The 20,641-nt window shown below is 42.1% G+C and overlaps 1 protein-coding gene across 5 annotated transcripts in view; it reads right to left on the reverse strand.

Annotated features, from left to right (window-relative positions):
• diaph2 (diaphanous-related formin 2) overlaps positions 1-20,641 on the reverse strand; it is a 372,939-nt gene that overhangs the window by 63,748 nt on the left and 288,550 nt on the right. For all 5 annotated transcript variants that reach the window (XM_030103500.1, XM_030103494.1, XM_030103505.1 and 2 more), the window contains one exon: positions 4,275-4,439. In XM_030103500.1, coding sequence (XP_029959360.1) covers positions 4,275-4,439 — 165 coding nt within the window. The remainder of the gene's footprint in view (positions 1-4,274; positions 4,440-20,641) is intronic.

Below are 20,641 nucleotides of genomic sequence, written 5' to 3' on the forward strand. Positions count from 1 at the left end.
ATAGCGAGGTGAAAAACCGAACGCTGCGTAACCCGCAGGTCCACCGGACCAACAAGGGCCAGGCAGAAATTTCCCTTTCCAGGTCTGTTCTTTCAATAATTCATGAAACGTGTTTGCTGTTCTTCCTTGACCCTGCACAACACAATACATCTCCCACAGCATGGTTCCGCTCCCATGCATACAAGTGTGCCAGTCCAATGAGGGAGCAATAAGTATCTCCAACTGCTCGGCTGCACCGCCGATCTCACACGGAGAGTGTCACTGCTATATCTCATTTGAATTTTACAAACACTACAACGCCTGGGCTTTAAGCAGCAAATGTGTTTATTAGCCATCTGTTACACTGTTTGCCGGGGTGCGGAGGGAAATGGCTTCAAGAAGTTATAGGTTACAGATTGCGAGACTTCTGCTCTGCGGTGTACATGTATTCCCATATTGATAGGTGACCTCCAAAATCTGGTGCAATGAATTTAATGACTGTGTCACACTGTTATGAGGAAAGACAGTGACAGTGAGCCAGCGTGACGGTGGAGGGAGTGACTGAGCCGGGGAAAGGGGGGGGCGGGGGGGCATCTTCAGCATCGCCAGCGTGATTACGATAAATTCTCATATTGTGAAGGAATTAGGAAGCTTTAGAAATATCACATGGGCTCAGAAGTGGATGGATGCACCCACACACAGGGACACACAAATCATCATTCTAATCTCTGAGATGCTCGATCTTGCTACTTTGCGAACCCGGTCTGGGTCTTTTGGTCTTATTAGAAAGTCACTCAATTAACAGGGAAGACTGTTAGCTCATCCCAGCCCATCTGCTGCGCTTTGATAACTCATTAATGAAAAAATCCTCATCCCCCATGCTCCTGGTCAGGATTACATACACAGACCCTGCGATTGCATTTCACTCACACTCTATTTCAGAATATGGCAGCGGCATTAAATTAACAAATTGTTGGACTCTTGGAATACTGACTCCATGTAGTGAAATCAAATAATATTTCATTGGGAGGGGAGGAGAGGAGAAAAAAAAAAAAAAAATGAGAGAGAATGGGCTGGGTGCGAGGGAGAGAAAGAGAATGAAACAGAAGGAAAATAGAGTTAATGGATTCTCTTATCAGTTACATTCAGTTCTGTGAGGACTGTCTGTCAATGCGTTTACTCAAATGCCTTATGTCGGTCGGGTGCATTAAGCCTTAGCTTTTTAGTAAAAGCAATTTAGGGTGACTGTATTGCAATGGGATTCTTTAATACCGCCGATGCTTTGTGCTGTGAATGCATTACACAAGGCGGCGCAGCGCAGGCGGGAGTCGGCGGAGATGTTCTGTCTGCGTCGGACGACTCGACGCGTCAATATTGAAATGGAAGTCTTGAGGCGTATCAAGAAGTTAAACTCAGCTAAATTATCCACTGATGAGCAGTCATATCCTTCATTTGATTTGCCATTTGGAACAAATGAACGGTTGATGTAGGTCGACTTTTTTTTTTTTTTTTGTAAAGATAGATAAATAGCAGAGATCCTTCCTAAATTCATTCATAGAGATAAAAAAAGAAGAAGGAAAAAAAAAACAACAGGTTTTCGCTGAGCACTAAAAGAGATAGCCCGCTTGTTTTCACAGGGTAAGAAAATAAAAACAACACGCAAGTGAAAACAAGCATTGATTCCTTGTGCTCTGCTAGCAGATGGGATTAGCCTTCCTGTCAGCGGAGCTGAAGAGCCGAAAACTATAAATAATATCTGAAGAATATGGTGATTAAAGGATTGTTTTTATGTGAATATATTAACTTATAACCACACTCCGCACTCCTCCCCCACCGCCTCCATCCCATTCACCACCCCTCCCTTTAACCATGGCAGGGAAGTTTAAATCAGTAATAAAAAATTCATACGCAGCTATTTGCTTGAGAGAATAATTTATTTTCTTGGGTGGATTTCTCTTCTAGTGATTTGCAACACTGAAAATCCTTGAAGAGAGCGTTGTGTTGAGTGCTCGTGCACTTTGATCAGTGGGAATGAAATGTTGGTTTCGCACGGGGGTCGGCGTAAACAGAGGGGAAGGATTCAGACGGGGCGACCTTGCAATTCACGGTAATGGATTGTGAAGTCTGAGAGTATGCTGTCTGGACACCATGTCATCATCCCGACACCGGGAGCTTCTGGGGCGGTGCCAAGAGGAAGAGATCGACTATACCCAGTAGAAAAGCAAAGACACTTGAATAAATGTTTGACGGACTAACAGGAAAAAAGAAAAGTGTCTCTTCCTCTGCCTGTTGAGGTGATTTTTTTTTTTCTAATTATTAAAAGTTCCCTTTTTGTGCAATTTTCACCTCAGCAAAACATGTGGTTTTCTTCCATTTTTGTTTATTTCATAGCAATTTTGTGTCTTATATTTCTTTTAAAAGTGAACCATTCCTTACCTGTAAAAACTATAATGTATTTGCTTTGCCAAACATTTCAACGTTAGAAAAAAACTGCACTGGCAATTGTGGAGTGTTGATTTATCACAGGGAAAACATTTTAAGAATGCATCTTTTTTTATAGAGTGAAAGTGCCCCATAATCCCGAATTTAGCACTATCTTACATATTTGAGAGAAAACCTTTTCCCAGTCGCAAAGAAACCATTTTCGACTCTCAGGTGTAAAGTAAAATGCAATTTCATCAACTTCACGTCTCGAATAATCTCAGCCAAAGTATTCCCGAGATTCATTACCCCTAACGAAATTCAGTAGGATCGAGAGTGTCCTGCAGTGACAGCACCTGCACACACACGCGCGCGCACACACACACACACACACACACACACACACACACACCAGCTAATAAAACTTTATTTAACGGGTTAAGAAGCTTGCCCAAGCCTCTTTTATCTGTAAGACATGCACACTTTCCTATTCTTAGCATTCCTTCTTGTGAATAATATATTCTAATCTGTTTTATAACTTTTTCTTTCAGCTCCCAATTGAGCACTAGAAGTTTTTAAGCAGCACAGTGAGGAAGAAAAAAGTTCCCAAGTGTCTACTCCTGACAAAAAGTCATGTCACATTGTGCGGTTTTTAATATTTGACTCTCAAACACTGTTTAAAATTTGCATGTACAAGGCATAAAATGTTGTTAGAAACATTTCTATTCCGACAGCTGACGCCTATAACATAATTCTCACATTTATTCAGTTCTGTGTTCACGTAAAATGTGTTAAATCAAAAGCGTGAATAGATTTGCAAAGAACAATGTTTCAAAACTGTGACGGCGAAGTCAAATATAGTGATATGTAGTGTTTACGATGTATTTTCGACAAAGGAATAGAAAACCTCTGTCAGGCACAATGGCATTTCAATTCACGAAAAAAGATGACATGTGGAAGGAAATCACACAACAGGTGAGTGCCGGTGATTTTTTTTTCTTTCTTTTTTTTTTGCTGCGAACAAAGACTGCAGAAGAAATACTGAAGTGTGTCAGGGTCAGCTGAGGAAATCTCAAGACTACAATACCAAAGTGGCAAGAAAATATGGCACAATCTCTTGAACCACAAACCTTCTGAATTATTCAAATTACAAAGATGAATCTCTGAAAAGCATTGCCAGATGACTGAAAAAGGAAACGCTTCTTCCTTTGCTGTTCTCTTCTAAAGTGAAGTTGTGTCTCGTCTGCTTTTGAAATCTGTCACGTCTGAGAAACTAACACAGGTGACGTCGCGTCGGTGTCTTTGGGGATGACTAAAAAAAAAAAAAAAAAAAAAAAGCGAAGATGACTTTTTAAGTTTGAGCCTGATTTTTAAAGTTGAAGTGCTGAAAGATGCAAGCGTTTAAAAGACAAGGGAAGGTTGGGACGCTGTTTGCTTTCGGAGCTGGACTGATACTGAGGAATACAATTCGGGACATTTCAGCCTCCACAGCTTCGATTTGACATTTCAGCTCGCAGTCTGTCCCCGTAAGACCCTCAACTTTATGGAAATGCTGTTCTACATAATTGGCGTGTCCTTTTAACGTTCGGTTTCATCCACCAAAGTATAACACTGTGATTTTCGTACAAGTCGTCACCATCTGTCAGGACCTGCTGAAAGTCTGATGAAAATGTGTGCATGTGTAACAAACAAACTCTGTTCTCATCTGACAGGCACTCAGTGCAGGCGAGTGTGTGTGCAAACGCATGTGGTTGGTGTGGGTGGTGGTTCCTGTTAGTAACTGTGTGTGTGTGTGTGTGTGTGTGTACTCTGAAGGAGGGCAAACATGAGACTGTTCATGAGCATGCACACCAGCCACAAGTCTTTAAACTCACCAGGAAGAGGATGCGGAAGTTGGCCAGCTCCCCGAAGAAATCCTCCACGCTGACCAACTGGGGGTCAAAGGCGAAGTAGCTGCCGATGCTCTCGTAGAGCTTCTGCATGTTCTTGTGCATGGTGGACAGCTTTTCGTACTGCTCCCTGGCATGCTTGCAGAAACCGTGAGAGGAATGGAGTCAAGGAAAAGTGAGAAGGAACTCGGACACAAAAAGTACTCAGAACACACTAATGAGTCTCACAAACATGTTGATCTATGAAAAACAGGCCATTATGGGAAAAAAAAAAAAATCCCTCTCAAGACCTTTATAGAATTTAAAAAGCCCACCTATGTCAAGGTCAGCAAAACAAAACACTGGATGAGGAAGGGTCAGAGGCAATCTAATGTGCCATTACAATAACCTCTCCATCTCACTGTGGAGTCAATGGCATGGTGAGCTAATAGCTGCGGCCCTGGAGTAATGGAAAGGTGTTTTGTAGTCAGCAGCATGACACAGATGGTTGCTGGAAAAGCTGATTGCAGTCATTGTTCTATTGTTTCTCACAACAACAGTGGGGTCAGGTTGTTTTGAACCTCACAGCTCACGTCGCACTGTGTAATTTACTGAACAGGCGGAGCACTTTTCTCCTGGTGAATGACTATTGACAGCCGGCATCAGTTAAGCATTATCACAGCAGCCATTGACCTCATAGAGACTGCACTTGGACACTCCAAGACTCACACAGTCTGGGTGGGAGTACAACACAACACACATATACCAACCTGTACACACGCAAAAAAAAAAACAAAAAAACAAAAAAACAGATGAGCAAACAGAAAGGCGAGTGGGGAAAAAGACTACTCACTTGAAAAACTGCACTCTCAATACATGAGCAGTGTTGTCAAATGGCGGCTGTGCATTCAGTAATTTTCATCTTGACTCTTAAGAGGCTATAGTTACTATTGTTGGTCTGTCTGCTGTGGCACAAAACTAAGTACCATGAAGTGCAAGGAAAACGTATATTTAGAACTGAAGCTCAATGCTCATATCTGCCTCTGATAATCAGTCCCATTCAACTTGGTTGGTCAAACAGTCAGACAAGTCTAAAAATAAGAGAAATTTTACATTACACACTTGTGCATCAATCTATAGAATATCAAGAGTTCTTAGACAGAAGAGCAGAGACATAAATCAGAAGGACTGTATACAAAAGGTCTCTTTATCCCACAGGACACAACACGCAAATAAGTTAATGCTGAATTTATGCACTGCTGAACCATATGGATTGAGGAGCACATACGAAAAATCATTTTCAGTGCTTGGGCACATGCATTCTGATGTATCGACCGACCCACAATGAAAACAACTGTGAAGAAACAAGGCCACGCAGTCAGTAATTTTGAGGGTGGCGCAGGTTGAAAGAACATGGGAAGGAAGAATGCTCCTCCCACATCAAATGTAGCCTCACTGAAATTATAATTATGGCCCCAGGTGGTATCCTCCAGCACCGACTACACAGGAGAATCACACTTTAGAAGGCAATGACCCCTTTGAGTGACTTACCATGACATTCTCACTCCAGCACAAACCGACCATCTGGGCTAATGTCTTAACTTAACGAGTCCCACCAATACAGAGTCCAACGGAATTCTAGACAGTGCTGAAGGTGTTTCAGTTTAACCACTCTCTGTGTCTGACTGCTTTCCAAACACACATGCCGACAGCACAAAACTTTCAGAAGACGCCTTCTTTCTGTAAGACAGAAGCATTAATGCCATCTGGCAGTGACAAAACTACAGATAAAGGAAAAATAAGTCTGGTACTTCTTGCGTTGCACTGAGACTCTTCAAACGTTTAGTCACAAAAAGTAAAAGTTACCGACAGGGTTATGGCAAATGTATTTTTCTAAGGTAGCAGTGCTTGCAGGATAAATAATCATATTGAATGAACTGCTTGGATGTTTTGAAGATCGGCTCCACCCTTTGAACACCCATCCATCCATCTTTCATCACTGGATCTAGAACTGGACTCCATCCCAGCCCAGATTGGCTGAGTTGAGCACCCAGAGCAGGTGGCCAGTCCATCACATGGCTAACAGACACACAGCAACACCAACAGCAAGCTAGACTCACTAACTTCAACCACGACATCAACGCCCGTCCTGTTAACAATTAATAAATAATGTGAGAAAAAGGTGTATGACCAATCACGGACGTTTTTCCTATTGCCTACAGTAAGTGTTCAATTGTTTTTTTAATCATGCGTTAGTAATGTTCACTGCTCTGAGAGAACAATATCTTTTACTATCATTTGTGGCCTGTCATACCAATAATGGCTTCTTTCATAATTAGATTCACAGCAGCCTGGCCTTGGAGTAAGTGTGAGTGTTATATGGCTTAAAGTTATCTCAGTGTATTCATTAGTATGATTTGGGCCTGGAGACGCATCCTGCCTACGGAACGGCATGGTAAACAGTATATGCAGCCATCTATACAGGAATGAAAATCAAGTTGCTAATCTGATAAAGCTTTATGTAAACTCATTTATCCCAACATGTAACTGCTGCTGATCATCATATTTTTGTCAAGATTACCTGGTGGGTGGTTAAAACTCACCACATGGCAAAAATGCCCTCAGTTCAGCCGAGGCAGGGCGTAAGGAGCATTCCTTGCATGCATGTGTATGCATGTTCTCAAAAAACACAACTTAGGGTAGCCTAACTGATGACTCTAAATTGACTGACTGTCAGTGTTTAAGTAGAAGATATTTACATGGTGGCTGCAGGGTCAGATATGAATTACAGTGAGAAGTCTAGAATTGTTTGTGATATGGAAATAATTTAGAACATTTTGCTATTTCACTTGAAATAAGACTGCATTTTCTATGCAATTGATAATTCATACTCTGATACCGTGACTGATGTGATATGAGATTCAGAAAGTCATTGTGCTATGCCTCCTGTTAGATTTGCCAAGACAGAAGCTGTCTTTGCATCCTGGGTACAGTTCTAGGCAATTAGTACTCATATATTGTCGCCTTGGCAACATACACAGGCTGGTGGTGCAGCATGTGGCCTGTGATTGCCAGGTCCAAACAGCTATCAAGCTATTGCTCTTTGTGAGCAATCTGCCATTATCATGTGGAAGCTCATGTTTTTACACAATGCAATTTATCTGCTCTTTGTGTTTCTGTTCTGTCATCTCGGCCAACATCCACATCCAGGTCCAGGAATTGTGTATCTGTCAGAGAGATAATAACTTACAAATGTTTTGTCTTTTTATGTGTGGATATAAATAAAACATTTACATGCGCCTCTATATGTCTGTGTGTGTGGGGGATCTGGGACAGGATAGGCTGGTTGGATTACCGCCCTGCAAACAAGCGCTTCACCAAACCACCGTGAATGGTTAGCCTGCAAGCCCACACATGGGGCGAAAGACAGATTTATCCCTCCGTCTTTCCTCTTCCTTTCTCCATCTTCATGTCCGCCTGGCCCTGATTTACCCCCTTTTGCTTCTGTCAGACTACTGTTATCTCTTCTTTTGTACACCTCCTCCTCCTCCTCACTCCACTTGTATGTGAAAACTCAAGGGCCTACCGGAAAGATGTAAAAGAAAGAAAAGAAAAAAAAAAAAAACTTTTGCGATGGGAGGATTTCTTTTCACCAGTCGAACTTCGATAAGTTTTTTACCGCATTGCAGTTGTTTGGTAAAGTCTCAAAATGACCTTTGTGAGGAGAAACAGTTCCTCTGGTCCAGCTGACCCGGGAAAGGGTACCCTCGGTACATAAACTAAAAATACCAGTGCAGTCAATTTTAAGTGCTGGACTGAGACTAATTTAGACACTCCTCTTTCACTGGTGCCTAATTGGTCAATATGCAAAAAACACACTGCAGAGGATCAAGCGATGATTTTAAGATTATTAAACCAGTAAGCCCTGAGCCAAAAAGAAGGCAACTCTAACGTCTCAATTTAGGAGCAAACAGCTTGCTGATATTATTCAGCTGTGGCACAGTGGCAGAGCTATTAACAATATTTACATACAATATTGACTGCGCAGCATTGATTGAGTCCAAAGAGCCTCGGGCTCAGGAAATGTCCAGGTCGCAACTGTTGCCTCTCTTGCAGAGCGGCCGTTGAAAACGCCGAGGCAGTGGTGGTTGCTTCTGATGCCTGTTTGTGGCTTGTGGCTCTGTGTGTTCCTCTTTCTCTCTGCTTCACCCCTCCCTTCTCCCGCTCACTCAAAATACCCATGTATGCACACGCACTGTGGTAGATGTGTCCCACTGGGGACTGGACTGAGGCTAGCTGGGCTTTTGCTCCTTGTATTTCCACATCAAAGACATGTCATATTGATGGAGCCTGACGCACACTATCCTGCAGCAACACGACCGGTACGGTGGAGCCTTCATCCCGTGTGCAAAGAGACCCAACAGACACTCACACAAACACACACACACACACACACACATTCACACGGCAGTACATGTGGGGCCTTTTCAATGGCATAATGGATTCGCTGACCCCATTACACCCTATTTATCCTCACCAACCAAAATAAGCGCATAACCCAAACAAAACTCAACGGTAACCTCAGTCTGACAATCATACATTTCTTTAAAACTACATAATGCATAATGGAAACCTGAATTTGGTTCCTAATATAGTAGAACTGACCCACAAGCATGAAAGTCTTGCACTCACACACACACAGAGGCACTCCACAATTCTTTGTACTTCTGTCTGTTAGGCTGTCTGTTACTCTTTCCTCCCTTTGTTTCTCAGTCACTGCAGCCTCTATTTTCCCTCCTTCAACAATAAATCTTTCGTTTCCCTTTCATTTCTCCCTGTCCAAAACGGTCTCAATCAAACACATTCCCCTTATAATTCTCTTTCTACATTTTTCATTGATATTCCCACCATTAAATCCTCTCAAAAAAAAAAGAGAACTCCCTCGTTTCTCTCCCACTCAAAGTCAACTTTTAGAAGTGTACGGTTAGAGCTGCTCCTCCGTGCCACTCGGGCACGAAGCTGAGCGAGGAGCAGAGGCATCGGGTCTCCAGGTAAAGCATCATGCAGCCTATGGTTGCATCAACCCTGTTTGTCAGTTTCTGCTCTCCTCTTCAAGCCGTCCTCAGAGGAGGGCTCCTGCCTGCACTTCCTGAACACTAAACTTCAAGAATGCCAAAGCAGCACCGTTGCTTCAGGGCTGGAAGGGCCCACAGTTGCAAATGCTGATCTTGCCAAAGATATCCGTGGAGCCCTCAGTGGATTTACAACAACTGGTCAGATTAGTGCATTTAATTTTTCAAATACTGACATTATGTAGCAGTTTATATCATTTTACTTATATAAATATTAGTCTAATCAGACCAAGATGCACTTACTATTGTCTTTGTAAATGATTTTCTCTCCTTTAAATATAATGACAGAACAATGTCCCAGTCCATATTTTCCTGGGACTTGGTAGTTTTACAGCTGTCACCTGTAATAGCAATCTAACGTTGTTGTCTATCCATACACATGTCTGCATGTTCACCATCATTAATGTCTATGTTTGTGTGGTTTCATTACAAAAACAAAGAACAGCACCCGCTAGAGGCCATACATGAAAACCTCCCCATTTTCAGTGTTTCTGCCGTTTTTGTGTAAATGGGAAAGTTTTCAGGAATGAAAACAAAAATTAAGCACTTTTCACTTCAGCGTGTGAACAGGGCCTGAATAGTCTTCTGAATATCTACACATAGAGACCACTTAACACAAATTGAAAAAAAAAGCCATACACATGCTTAACTGATTTACAAAATATTTTGATCTACCACGCTAAATACCTTTTCCTTAGAAACAAGTGAACCATCCCCAAATAATAAACAGGATGCGAGGAAAGTCCTGACATCAACTCAAATACATCTATCTAGTGTATAGCTGCAGGGATATCTGCTGAAGTTAGCAAGCTCAGCAACTAGCCCATTCACTGTTGTAATGAAATTTCAGAAAAAAAAGAGCTTGCACAGAATAGAGTTAAGTCACTAATCAGTGGCTTACACCGTTTCAGTTTCTGACAGCGTTGTACCAACAGTGCTGATATAGACAATGTCTGATGTAAAATGTAATGTCAGCGCTGCTCGGTGCTTTTAAAACTCCCTTTGACAAATCACGGGTTGTGTCAAAAACCCACTGCATCCAGGCCTTTTTCCTGGTGTGGCTTCCTCATTACTGCCTTTAATCAGACACTGTATATCTATGTTTCTGACATGCCAGAGTGGCTACATTTTACATTTGTAAGCTGCGATTAAGGGCGCTCATTTTTAACACAACAGCGCGACATCAAAATCATATCCAAGTCAGACTTACCCCAGATAGAAAAAAAAAAAAGGCTGTCATCGAGCCAGAGCATTCAGTGTCATCAAAGAAGCCAGAGAAGGGGAGACAGAGAGTAAAAAAAAACAAACAAACAAACATTTATGGGCAAAAACAAAGTTAAAACAGTTTCCACAATGGCCACCTATGAGGATGGCAATAAATTACCTGGTTTGTTTACCTGTGTGCATGAGAGAGTTATTAAAGTGCTGCATAAAACCCTACAGTGGGTGCCCAAAAAGCCTCCTTAATAAATCTCCTGTAACCTAGTTCCATTAATGTTTATTTAATGCTTTTCCTATGTGCTCGCTGGCCCCTGCATCCAAGGCCCCACACTAAGCCTGCTTTTCTCCAAACCCCACCATCCCTGCTTCCTTTATCCCCACACCTACTGCCAACAGCCCCTGTGGGCCAAATTACACCGAGGCTGCCCACTGACTGGACATAACCCATCATGTTGAGAGCAAGAGTTGGATGAGAGAGGGATGAAGGAATGGTGTTTAGAGGCAGGGGAAGCCAGAGAGAGGGAGATCGAAAGCATCACACTTTTTTTTCAAAAGGTTATTCTAGGTAATTGAGTGAATGAATCAATGACTGGATTTTTTTTTTTTTTTTTTTTTTTTTTTTGCTGAATGACTACGCAAAGTCATTATTACTGATGACGTATACAGAAAAACACACACGCACGCACACACACTGTAAGCTGGCTTCTTAACAGAGCAGGACAGGGCTGTTCTGTGTTGTGTGTGATGGTACAAGCTAAAGGAGGTCCGCAGGGTAAGCAGGGAAGCGGCTGACAGTATCCTGAGTTGGGCCGCGGCACCAACACTGGTTCTGTCACAGGGAATTAGCAGAGCAGCCAGTTCCGGGAATTTGGGATGTGACCTGGTGATGAGGTGGGTGGAGGGAGGGAGGGAGGGAGGAGGGGAGTGTGTGGGAGGAGAAAAGAAGGAGGATTTCGAAAAGAGAGGGGGAGGGAGCTGCCAACATTTAAAGGAGGCATTATTCTATCTGTTTAAAGGCACATATTGCTGTTTTAAATGTGCTATTTATAAATATCTGCGCCTGATTTATATTGTCAGTGATGTGTAATCGTGTTTCCACATCATCGCAATGTGAAATTAAGGTCAGTCGAGGCCGTCCGATGTGATGTATCGCACCAATTCACTTCAAGGAAATTAGAATTTCTTCTTCAAACAAATGTCTTGGATTTTGAGTTAAAAGCTAAAGTGAAATTCCCATGTTCAGCACATAGTAATTTCCAGTAAAATTAGGATATAAATTAACACATCAGTCACACGCTGTGCCACAAATTGTAAATTAAATTCTGAACCAATTCATTCAATCAGAGTTATTCAGTACCTTTCGATAATCTGCTGCTGGCAATTAATGCACAATTAACGGGGAGATTATCTATTGCAGATATTAATATTATGGGTGACCTGAACATAAACGCCATCGCTAAAATAAAAAAAAAAAAGAAAAAAAAAAAAAGAAAAAAAAAGCTGCAACACAAATGCAAAAGTCGCAAACAAAAAAAGTGAGTAGCGGACTGTGTTTGTGGCTTGTTTGCCAAAGAACCGTTTCTGCATTGGACTGATGGAGTGTTTTGACAAAAACTTGAGGGGAACGCACTTAAGGACATTTGTGGTAAGTGGTGCACTTATTTTTTGAATTTCTTGTCAAACTTTCCTGACAAAACATTACATCGGTCAATCAGAACAAGAAGAGGAAGAAAGGGAAAAAAAAAACACTCCACATCCTTCAACTAGTCCAATAAAAAAGGATAAAATACTCTTCTTCACTTTTTCACCTTTTTTGTATTCACAGTGTTACTTTTGTCTGGTTTTTGCTTTGTGGTGACCCTTCTGGGTCACCATACATAAGTGGTGAACAAAAATCCACGGCAAGAAATTGAACTTTTTTTTTTTCTTCCCGTTTTACCTTGATGAAGCAGTGACCAAGCTACACTGCCATACCGAATCCACTCGTCAGACCAGAGGCTTAAAAAAAAAGAGCTCATTACCTTATAACAGCAGTAATTGAGGTTGAAATGTCTGCGAACAAGACAGTCATCCTGCACTTGATAACTATTTAACAAGCCACTCACACAAAACACTTACTGAGTGCTTGAATATATATATAAAAAAAGATCAAGATAAAAAAAGCGTTTTAGGTGTCTGAGTCTGAAATATGAGTCCGTTTGTTGTTGATGAGAATGCAAGAATTCAAGTCAGGCTCATTTTACATTGTGTGAATAATTAAATCTGTGGCAAACTGAATGCCACGGTGAAACAATACTCCCTGAAAACTGCTGGACTTTGTCCAAAGTAATCAAAACAACACCTTGGATGCGAATCAACAGTGTGCCACTGAGAAATGCTATCCTGTCGATCCATCCCCATCACTGCGCACTAAACAGTGGCTCTGTTTCCCTCCCCGTCGCTCTCACTCTCAGCCTCTCTCTCCTGGATGCTGGAAGGTGATAACAAGGTGGTGGGTATTAAATCCAATTAATGTAATATTAATGTTGCTGCAAAAGGGAAAAAAAAAAAAAAAAAAAGAAGCAAAACAACAACAACACTTGCCACAGTTGTGTGGATTTAGGTCATCTCACTCGTGTGTCACTGACGTTGAGATCAGGGCTCTACGGGGCCACGCCATCTGCTGCGGGAACACTTGTTCTTGTCAAGGTAGATAGTTTATTATGACTGGCGGTATGCATCACCGTGATGGCACCACGCGTTCGTTTGGAAATCATTAAAAAATAAAACCTTTTTGATGGTATTGCTTTGCTTAATAGAAATCTAAAGAGACTCAAATATGTGCGCAGCGCCCAACACGTGTAGATGGTAATTGTGAGGAATGTATTTCACACACATCAGAGGCTCGGTGAATTATATTAGCAGGGGTCATGACATTTACTCTCTCTATAATCCTCTCCATCATTTCACCTGCAGCTCCTACCTCCCTGATCACTGGAAATTAAAAGCTGGATTTAATGTCAATTTTACTGTCAATTTATTCTGCCCGTCTGCCCCTGAAATATTTATACGTGTAGAGAAGGTTGCTTCTGCTTAAGCATTCAAAGCTCTCCGCTACAGCGCCCAGCTGGTGTTATAACAACTCAATGAGGGGGAGACTGGTGGGTGTAATGACTACATCTGATAAAGGAAAAGAGACGATATAAATTAGAAATGAGGGGATTAGGTCCGTGGGAATGACCCGCTGAATCATGGATAGGCTATTAGAAAGAGCGGTCAGAGTGCAGGAATAAAATGAGAAAAATAATTTGGTGTCCAGCATAATGGCGTTCATGAGTGTGAACACAACACAGGCCCATTACGAGACTGAGAAACACACTCACTCACACAATACGCACAAACACACACACACGTTTATCTTTGATAGCCATTTACGGCTGTTGTCATCCTTTTATCTTCATCCAAAACAATCTCATGCCACATCGATGCCGGAGGGCCGCCGTCTCCCTCTGCAGTTTTCACAGAGCAGAAACATGACAATGCAAATCCACTGTGTTTACAATGTTCACACTTGTCAAACTGTAAAAGGTCAAGTCTCTGGCGTCCCCCCCGATCTAATCGGTAAACATCAATCCCTACCGAACAGTACGATGACTCTCAAGATGCTCCTCGAAGAGAAAAGAAGGGACAGAGAACACAAGCCTCATGCATGTCACTCCACAAACATGGGAGGGCTTGTAAAATGGTTTTACATGTTTGTTTTAAATATACAAATAAAGTCAAGCTACCAGTAGTTAGTGTGACTGGTCAGGTTGCATTGTTGGCTGCTGCCATTTGGCCCCATTTCCCTGGAACTGTGGCTTCTTCCCACAGTGTAAAGACATGCTTGTTAGGTTGATTGGTGGCTCTCAAATGTCCGTCGGTGTGAATGTGTGTGGGGGTGACAGTCTGTCTCTACGTGTTGCCTGGTGATGGACTGGTGACCCGTCCATGTTGTACCCTGCCCTTCATCCAATGTCACCTGGAACTGCCTCCAGAATCAGTGACCCTTTATTAGCAGGGAGAAAAACAAATAAGTGAGTGTCACTGATGCATAGAATAATGCATTTTGCTATTTGGTGTCCAGTGAAAATCGCATTTTGTTCATTCATTCATTCATTCATTTTCCGCCGCTTTATCCCTTTCGGGGTCGCGGGTGGCTGGAGCCGATCCCAGCTGCTGTGGGCGAAGGCGGGGTACACCCTGGACAGTTCGCCAGTCTGTCGCAGGGCTGACATATATAGACAAACAACCATTCACTCACACATTCATACCTAGGGGCAATTTAGGGTGATCAATTAACCTACCATGCATGTTTTTGGACCGTGGGAGGAAGCCGGAGTACCCGGAGGGAACCCACGCACACACGGGGAGAACATGCAAACTCCACACAGAAAGGCCCCGAGCCCCGGCCGGTATTTGAACCCAGGACCTTCTTGCTGTGAGGCAAGAGCGCTAACCACCGTGCCACCGTGCGGCCTGCATTTTGTTCAACGATACTATAAAGCAGCAGGATATGGGAGCAATCAGGCCCATGCTTTGGGTTTAATTACCATCCAGATTAGATGCTGTTACTGTTCACCTTTGAAAGATGGAAGCACATACAGTTGTGCTTCATTAGCACTGTTTGGTGCAGTGCTAAACATAATAATCACTGATGCTGTATTGTCTCTTCTTTACATTTGCTCCACTTTGTGACCTGCCTTCACTGACTCCTGGAAAGTATATCGTTATACCAACACGCCGCACTTCTTCTGGGGAGGACAGCCGGCATTTGTCTTGCAGAGCGATCCTTTTAAAAGACTTGTTTAGCTTTGCCACTGAGGGGAGTGCACAGAAACTTCTTTGTGCAATATCGAATTGTTTCCTTGCATATGTCATGTCTGTGTGCTTCTATGCAGCGATGACAGTGATGAATCACAATTGTTGGTCTGCACTTTTTGTTTACTGTTCTGTCTTTCTGGTTCGTTGTTTGAACTGTCTTTATCTCCCTCTAACAAGCTTTCTGCAAACTCACTCTCCCACAGCCATACACATTGTCCCCGGCCAGCCTGTTGTTAACAGATCGTAACAACTGTACGTCTGTCACACATTGTTATCTGCGCTGTCGAATAGCGGCTTTACAGTGATTTTATTTTTTTTTTTTTTGGTATCTCTTTTCTTAGGAGTGCTTTAATTGAGCTGTTTTGCTGGTTCTAATCTTCATGGTATGTATGTCATGTCTGTCATTAATCATCTTTTTTTCGTTAGTACAAACTTTTGCTCTAGTATTATATCTGAAATAGTCAAGTGGTGTGCTGAGCTTTGTGCTTCTGACACTTTGAACAGGGCTTTTGCATCCTTCTGGAAGGTCTCTACCACAGGTCAGCACTTGTCACAGTCGTGCTTCGGCTGAAGCACGAGACAGAAGAACTCCCCGTCTCTTTCTTACCCTTGTGAAAGGAAGTGCACAGAAGTCTCCCCCTCTTTATTTCACTGAGGAGCGCAAGGTCATCATCTTTAGATGATGATGAATTCATCCTCTTTGAGAGGTGTGAGTGGGTGCGAATCTCTTTGAACCTTTTACTGAATATTTATCAAACATTTGCGTTGTTGCCAACGTAAATAGTTTTGATTCAAAAATATTTTCCAGGCCAGCATTTTACATTTTAAAAGCATTTATTCACCACATCTCCAGTGTGGAGGGGCCTTGAACATTGCAACTTCCAGAACACATTAGTTGTACTGATGTGATTCGTGTTTACTGACAATAAAGTATTAAGTTGTTTATAACTACATCTGTCCAGGATGAACACTTTCTTTCTTTGGGTTACGCTGTATAACTTTGTTGCAGCACTTTTTTTGAAATCATTATTCAAGTAAGCAAAATATGGAAGAACCTCAACTTTTAACTGAATTGTACTATTTCAGACTGAGTTTTTGCAACAAATGATTTTAATAAATTGTAAATACTTCTATGTGCCTTACAAATATAAGTTTTAATCAGCATAGGATCCTGTTGCTGTGCTCCATCTGCAATTCCCATCGTCTTTCACAAACATGGGAGGTGGCGGCTGTTCAAAAATGCAATTTGACAGACGTTCACAGATTCTCTAGATGATCACTGTGCATAACAGTGGAAATGGGACCTCTTAGGTGGCCACTTAATGCATGCCTCCTGAGCACACCGGCAATCAAGGCAGGCAGCGCCGTTTGCAAATGGACATCATGTTGGGCTGCCTTTGATGTATGCTTCCAGACTGTAGGGGAGTGTTTTAAAATGTCAGCGGAGTCTCCCGCCTCCACGCCGGACCGCCTCAAACTGCCAATGAAGCACAACAAACGAAACATGGGCTACAGCTAAATTTCTTGATATTATGCAAATCACAATGATATACTTTAAATAGCACGGCAACAAAATCCTGTGTGTGTGTGTTTTTTTTTTAAGAGTCTAAACATGGGGACGAGAACAAATGTCAGAAGCTGGATGTGCAGTTTATCTTTCCACACTCCATAACAAGGAATGATTTATTCAAAATGAATCAATATGTGAAATTGAAAGGGGGAGGATATGAGACATCGAGCAAGCCCTAACTGCACAGTTTACACAGATTCTATTAAAATGCTCAAATGAAATAAAGTTAGAAAAGCAGCATGATGGTTGGAGCCTTCCAAAAAGAAAAATGAAAAGAAACCAAAACTAAACATAAATCCTATACAGATAAGTCCATTCAAAAAACGTCATAATAGATATTCACATAAATGTGATGAGTGACCATTGCTTAAATGTTTATGCCTTGGTCACCAAAATGTAATCTGTCAACAAGATGAATGTACAATAAAAGTTGGTAAAATATGGTGCACTGAGAAGACTGACTCCATTTGATGTGACCTTTGAATAATTTTTGATTAGTGTGGACAAGATCAAACGCATTTACTAATGGCATATTAGGCATTAAAAACAAATCTAAACAATTCAGTGCATTATTTAAAGCTAATTAAATTTTGCCTCAGTGATGTTAGAGGCAACAGTGTTAAGTTATTAACACTTGCAGAAACCTACTGATACTCTTCAGTAGCTGAAATTGAATTTTAGGGCGAAATATCCACTGTTTGTAGAGACATGAGTTGTGGCAAGAGTGACAAAAAATGAGCTATAAAAAAAAGGGGGAGGGTGGGATAGAAAGCGAGAGAGATGGATTCAAATAGAAACTGTATATTGATCAGAATCCTTCAGTCAGACCACTGGCCCAGCAGCTAGCGTGACAGAGTACAGCTCCATTCAATAGCCTTATCATTACCGCAGCACAAACCCATTCGGCGGGTCAGCCCGCTTGGCTCCCGGTTCACTGTTTGTGTGTTCAAAGAGGATAGGACGAGGGTGGTGGGGCTGAGGGGCGGTGGGTTTTCGATTCTTTTAGCCAATGAATCCCATTATAAGATCACTTACAGCACATTTCTTTGTTCAGAACACTTTCAGCCTAATGAAGTGTCCTAAGAGTGGTGGGAGAAGGGAAAAAAAAAAGTTTGTGTTCACTCGAGTCGGGTTGAACAGCAGACAGCAAGCAAGCATGGAGACTTTAACGCAAAGCTGAGGCCTGGAAAGAATTTGGCAAACTCGAATATAAAGATAAGTTTAGCATCTTAAAGTTGTGCTGCAGTGCTGTGTGACTGACATGCTTTAAATTCCAGCCAACTGGCACAAAAAGGCATGACAAACATATCAATGAGACTTCCGAACAATCGCCGCCGAAGCATTTGGAAAATTGGGATTCTTTAAATACGAAGGGACAACCTCGCTCTTTATTAGATTACAGTGAGACTTGAGTGGCAGAAGTCGCTGTCAAAGACGAGGAGCAGGAGGAGGAGAGACGCAGAGCGGGGAGGGAGGAATAATGGAGCCGTCTCCACGGGCAACGCACAGGCACAGACACTATTTTTAGCAAATTAATTTAAGGCTCTAAATAATTAACTGATAATTATCTGGCAATCAAGAGTAAGATAAAATGATCTCCCCGAGAGTTTTTAAGTCATGTGGCTCGGCGGGCGGACCGAGGAACTTTCTGCGACTCGCCAGTCAAAAAAAACTGCTGGGTGTCACGACGCTGAGAAATGAGGTGAAATAATTGACGGGGGGGGGGATACTCTAAGATGTGTGTTGCTCGAAGGCAAGTGGATTTGCCAATGATTAGTGCGTAATGACTGACAGCAAACTGGCACTCACAAGGTATTTGTGTGCGGAATAATGGATGTGTGCAGCAGCTGTCTCCGGCGTGTTTGTCACATGTTTATGCACGCAATCAGGCATCCATATGTAAATATAAACAACCACACTACCATTGATTACACAATGGGTTTAGTGTCGACGTCCTGAGAGGAGTTGAAGAACTTTTTTTTTTTTTTTTTTTTTTTTTTTCAGGAGACTGAAAGTTCGGGTGGGTTTGGTGGGGTGGTGGATGTTTTGTGTCTAAGTTTAGGTTATCTCCACACCTGACCTTGACAAGAGAGAGGAGGCTGACAAACAGTTGATGAACTGCCTCTGGCTGAGTGTGTGTTTGTGTCTGTGTGTGTTTTCCAAGCTGTAAAAAAAAAATAATAAAATAAAATAAAAAAATAAATAAAAGGGCCTTCATTGCCAGTTCATCTCCTCCCAACCCAAGTGTTTCTGTCTTTATCTCTCTGACCCTGTCATAATTCACTTGTGCTCCGCTGTTCAAAACAGCCAAAAAGACAGCTATTTGCTGCATTTGTATAGAACAACCTATCAGACCTGTCAATCCATCCTTCCTTTACTTGCGTCTCTTTTCCACGAAGCCTCCTTAACTATTACCTTCATGGTGTGTAACTAATTGCAAAACACTGTCGAGTGGTGCCGAGAGAAGAAAATGGGCTTTAAGTGGGCACTGCCTACCTGCCAGTAGATTTCAGGATCTCGTGAAAAGAGCGCTTTCCACTGAGACGAGCAGAATGTTTATGGACCACTAACAGCCATTTGTTAAACGAAAATCTGCTCTTTTATGCGCAGAGATAATAGTCGGGCATTTATAAGCAAGGCTATGCAAGCATATGTTTGCATACTGTGTCCTTTTCGGGGTTTGGGGATTAGAGCGAGGGCACAATTAGCTTGGCGGTGTGACGTGCTTTGGTGAGAGCTAAGGTTGACAGGCCTACCTAGCCTTCCCACTGTGCAACCTTTTATAAAATCAATGCCACCACTAAACACAACTCTCCCCTGTGGAGCTGGGCACTGTTACAGCCTCCTTCCCCTTCTAGTGCGGGGAGGAAAACACAGACAAACAGATAAATTAGAGCCTCCCCAGCTGCCCTCCTCTCATCCTCCAGACTGTCTACTATTGTGAAGGGACAACGGTATTGTCAGTATTATACTTAAAAAAAAAAGGTAATTCTACTTTTGAAACAAGAACCCCTGCATTTAAACTTCCCTTTCGTCAGCCAATTATATTTTCCTTTCTCTACGGAAACATTATTCTATCTGGGAAAATCAATGGCTTGATTGGTTGTTTATGGGTGAAATGGCAAAAAAATAAACAACAAAAAAAAACAGGGAGTTTGGATGCTTTGCACACATCCAACAACAGGATCTCAACAGAGCCTGGACTGCTGAAGAAAACATTTGCTAACATGATCTCTACCGAGACACATAAATTGTTCTCTCTGGAAAATGCTGCATGAAATTTGTATTATCACAACACAGCCAAAAAGGAAGGCGGGAAGCTGCGTTGGAAAAAGGGACCAAGAGCACATTGTTAGCAGAGAAAATAGACATTAGCCTTATTGTCTCTCCTTTTTTGTCTCGCTCCTCAAAGAGGGAGACTTCATAGGCCGTTCTCCGAGCACACATTTAGAAAGGCACTGGCATGGGGAACTTGCTCACAGTTGACAGTGATAGTACTGTTGGTGAAAAGCTTAAACGCCTCTTCTGAAAATACACTAGTGTGCAGTTTTTCTCATCCTTGAGATTCATGTGATAATCATCTTTTTCTCCGATTTTTTTTTTTTTTC

This window comes from Salarias fasciatus, chromosome 2 (genome assembly GCF_902148845.1).
Source record: "Salarias fasciatus chromosome 2, fSalaFa1.1, whole genome shotgun sequence".
Classification (NCBI taxonomy): Eukaryota; Metazoa; Chordata; class Actinopteri; order Blenniiformes; family Blenniidae; genus Salarias; species Salarias fasciatus.